Genomic DNA, 4417 nt, shown 5'->3' with positions numbered 1-4417 from the left:
TGAGAGGAGAGGATAAGGATCCCTTTGGATTTATTAAACAGAGAGAAGGAAAGGGCAACTATGCTGTTTGATTAAGGTATGAACTAAAATCATATGGAAAATGACCATTTATGTTAGCTTGAAATTATGCAATCTTTTTTCTTCAGTGTTGATAGTTCCTCCATGGAAGATAGACGTAAAATTTATCCAGCAGCCCTGTCTACCTTTGTTCTTCTCTTGATTCCATTTCCTCTGTTTCTCTCCCTAGGGATGTCTTGCTCTCTACCTGGATAGAGGTCTTCTTCAGGTCTGGTTCCATAGTTGAACAGGCCTCTATTTCTGGTGCGGGTTCCTCCACCTTACAAAGCAAAAAATGTTGTTAGGTTTTCTAAAATAATGAAAGGAATTGCGAAGTTTAGTAATTTAAAATCAAATTTTCTCAACTTATTTTCTCATTTATTGAACTATTTCTAGAGGGAAATAAATTAGTAATTGATCCAAAAACCCTCAACACAAATTTCAGAATTAGCTTAAACAGGCAACAAAAACCATCTACATATCTATTTTCCTTAAACAAAGAGCATAGTCAAATTCTAGGTAGGAGATTATAGATGTCCATTTACCTTAGCAAGCGCGCATTCTATGTGAGCAACAAACAATCCATTACATTCTTCACAGAAATATATATGATCCTTCGAATGCCTTTCTTCTTCACAAACATCACAATAATATTCTCCTGAGTCATCTTCTACAAATGAATCCACAAGAGTGAAGGGATGGATATGACAATCAGATTTAACACGTTGAGGTATTGGTATACATTCCAAATGAAAATTGATAGCACACTCCAAACAACGGTAGGAAGGCCCTACACAGGTTTTGCTGCATGTATTACATGAAAAGCTAATGTTCTCATTTTCAAAGAGCTTCTGACTTTCTGTCCCAAAATAGTAAAGATTATGTATGTGGGACTTGTGTTTTAAGGGCCGCTTCAAGGAATTAGCACATGAAAAATGGAGGTCTAGGGAACATTCAGAGCAACTATACCTGATGTTAGTCCACCTGAATCCTGTTCCGCAGGCATGACAACGATTAAAAATCTCAAAGAACTGGGTTAATTTGGCAACCAAAGGGTGTTCCGGATGAAATTGAAATTTCATCTGCTTTGGTAATGCAAGACAAGATTCATGAAGAATATAAGAACAAGCAAGGCAGCAAAAGGCTGCACCTACGATAGGTAGGTTGCAGCCATTGCATTGGAACTTTTTAAAGTACGGCCTGCAATTTGTAAAGACCAGCATATGCTCATGGCTGAAATGAGACTTCTTGGAGTCTCTTTTTGTCTGTTTTAGCCTTTGGCCCTCGTTTTGAGAGGTAGTCGGAGCAGCACATTTTAGGTCAAGCTTGAATTCACACTCCCAACAGAAGTAAACAAAGCCTTTTGAAATGTCTCCACATTCATCACATATAAATCTTCCCTGATCAGTAGGACATGTAGTAAGAAGCTTGAGAGGATGCTGGGAGTGAAGAGGGTGTTGCATGTCCTGGAACAATTCAGCACATGTTTGGTGCAGGTAATATTCGTCAGACTCACAGACATAGGCTGGACCCAGAATTCCCATCTTGCAAGCATCACAACAAGCATGCTTTTCAATTATCTCAAGAAAGCTTAGAGGATGATGGTGGGTGAAATGTTGAATTTGCCTCTGAAAGGAAGAAAAAGAAAGAGCGAATGAACAAACTTATCATGAGATATATGTTGAGAATCAAATTGCTTCAATAGCTATAAAAAATTGCCCATGCCCATGATGATTGCACCTTAAATTGGCCATTATGGATGCTACCATTTGTTTCAGTTGGCTCAGAAAGGGCAGGATATTCAACATGGCTTTGCCTAGTTTCAACTTGTTCCATCTCTTCCTGTTCCACAGCCATGCCAGAGGTCTTCCCAAGATCAAGTTTCATATCTATAAACTGATGCCTCGGGGGCAACAGTTCTTTTGAATTTTCCTGAGGCAAACATTTAATAAAGGGCTGGTTACACGACTCTCCCCTAATAGCAAAACATATGTTGAAAGAGAATAAAGAACTTGGCCTTACCTCATTTATAGCACATTCAATATGAGCAATATATGTGCATTTTTCACAATAATATACATGATTTTCTGAATTTCTTTCTTCTTCGCAGATATCACAGTAAGACTCTCCAGAATCATCTTCTTTAAATGAATCCTTAAGGATAAGAGAATGTGTATGATATCGATGTTTAGTGGTTCTTGGTATTGGAATACAATTGAGATGGAAGTTCAAATCACATTGCACACAGCGGTAGAAAGCACAATCACTTTTCCCATAAAACCAACTAGAGGGCTTCAGAATACTCCATTCGGCTGCGGCATTGCAATTCCCATCACAGAGATTACACTTGAAATCTTCCTTATTTTTCACTATAAAATATGTAAGGTCATGCTCATGGCAGTTATGTTTCATAGTAGGTAGGAGTCTAATGCAAAAAACATGAAGCCAGAAGTTGCACTTGTTGCAATAATAGTTTTGACAAGGATAATCCTCGAGTTCACCTTTACAAGCATTGCAAGTGGAAGAATAATTCTTATATTGCAAGCCAAGTGAGTGTGATGGATGGAAAGGGTGTTGCACTCTTTTGGGTATCTTACTAAAACAAGATTGGTGGAAAAAGGTAGCATTCTTGCACAGTTCAAGACAACCCCATGACATACCTGAACCTGCAGATAGAGTCTTCTCACACCAAGAGCAACGGATCTCAGTTTTCCCAATCTTCCTATAGTTGAAAAGGTCTAGAGGATGCTCATGGCTGAAATGGTGAATTCTTTTTCTCTGCCTAATTTTAGATCCCTGGCCATAATCTTCCTGGTGGAGCTGACCCTTAGTTGAAGAAGCACAGTTCAAATCAAGGTTGAAGGAGCAACCTTTACAACTGTACCTATAGCCTCCAGAAATGTAGAAACATTGATCACAAACGAATTTCTCAGAATCATCACAGAATAGAGAAAGATGGTGTTGGGGGTGGAGAGGGTGTGAAAGCTGAGGAGGCAGCTCTTGTTCTGCACATGATTTGTGCAACCAAAACTTGCAGTTTTCACAAGAATAGGCGCGACCATCAATTTGCTGACTGCATTTATAACAACATGCCTCTTGTTTTTTGTAAAGATCATAGCAGAGGAAGTGTTTATGAAGGAAAGGTTCGGTCTCCATTGGAAAGAATGAGAGAGAAGTTCTTGGAGAGAAAGATAAAGAGGTCAGGGGATGACCATAAAGCCAAAAATGATTGTCCCCAGTAGCTATACAATTGAGCAAATGAATGTTCACCCCTTGATATCAAACAGATGGAGTCAAAAACTTCTATCTAAATTCCTCGTTTACAAACTTTTACCCAGGATTCTACCATTAATTACACAGTTCAAAGCTGATTTCAGCAAGATTTTATAGGACAGAAGGACTTGTATAAAAAAATTGATAAAATCCTTGGTTCTGTTGCAAGTTTGGCCATTGTCTTGGTCCCAAATAATAGAAGGTTTCGTGAGGGACCCACTGTCAATATCAGTTGCAATTATCTTCTCCTTTATTGTAAAAGAAAGTTAGACAGCTTAATCTTAGCTTTTTACTTCTTTTAGGATGCGTTAGTGTTTCTGATTATCTGCATTGCATACAAATATTTGTTTTTTTATTCACTTTTAAATCAGAGTTATATAAACAGTATAAATGTTTTCAAAATGTAAAGTTATTTTTTTATAAATAAAAGAAAATTATAATGGAAATATAACTATATAAAAGAGAATTAATGTTTCAATTACATATAATGAAATTTTTATAATATTAATCTATAATTTATTCAATAATATTGGAATTAAAAATATACATAATTTTAATAAAATTCATTCAATAAAATTTTTATTTAATTACAAATTGGACAAATCTTATTATTAATATTTATAATAGAAATTATTTAATATAATCAAAATTATTATATATTTACAAATTAGGTAAATCTTAATAATATTTATAATAAAAATAATTAAAAATAAAATAAACAAATATAACCGTTTTATCAATTAAAAAAATTCATATCATTGAAAATAGAGAACCCCTTTGCCCAATCTCCCCTGTAGGATCCCTTCAACAATATTTATTACAGGCAATAGGTTCGACCACCCCTTTACCAGAGCCCAATTGAATTTCATAGAGTTTTTATGTGAAACTATGCAAAATACAAAAATTTCACAAAATTAAAGTATCTTACCTTAATCTTTCAATTGAAGGAAATTTTTCTTAATTTTCACCCTGTCTGTAGGGTTTTCCCATCAAAAATAAAAATGGTTGCTAAGTGTTAAGTAAACTATCTAAACTACCCCTAATTTATTCTCTAAACCCTTAACATAAAGAAATATTTTTTAATATA

At 35.3% G+C, this 4417-nt stretch overlaps 1 protein-coding gene across 2 annotated transcripts; it reads right to left on the bottom strand.

Moving 5' to 3' along the window:
• Positions 1 to 3463, bottom strand: LOC18600044. Of its 2 annotated transcripts, XM_007030294.2 has the most exons (4): positions 2080 to 3463; positions 1798 to 1989; positions 603 to 1685; positions 1 to 337 (listed from the first exon to the last, which is right to left on the bottom strand). In XM_007030294.2, the coding sequence occupies exons 1-4, from the start codon at positions 3211 to 3213 to the stop codon at positions 200 to 202; spliced, it is 2547 nt and encodes an 848-aa protein (XP_007030356.2). In that variant the 5' UTR covers positions 3214 to 3463; the 3' UTR covers positions 1 to 199. The 2 variants fall into 2 exon arrangements, with proteins under 2 accessions (XP_007030356.2, XP_017976139.1); XM_018120650.1 differs by having other exon boundaries at positions 1798 to 3463.

Source organism: Theobroma cacao, chromosome 5 (assembly GCF_000208745.1).
Source record: "Theobroma cacao cultivar B97-61/B2 chromosome 5, Criollo_cocoa_genome_V2, whole genome shotgun sequence".
NCBI lineage: Eukaryota > Viridiplantae > Streptophyta > Magnoliopsida > Malvales > Malvaceae > Theobroma > Theobroma cacao.
Note: the sequence above shows the minus strand (reverse complement) of the source record. Positions and strands in the feature narration are given on the sequence as shown.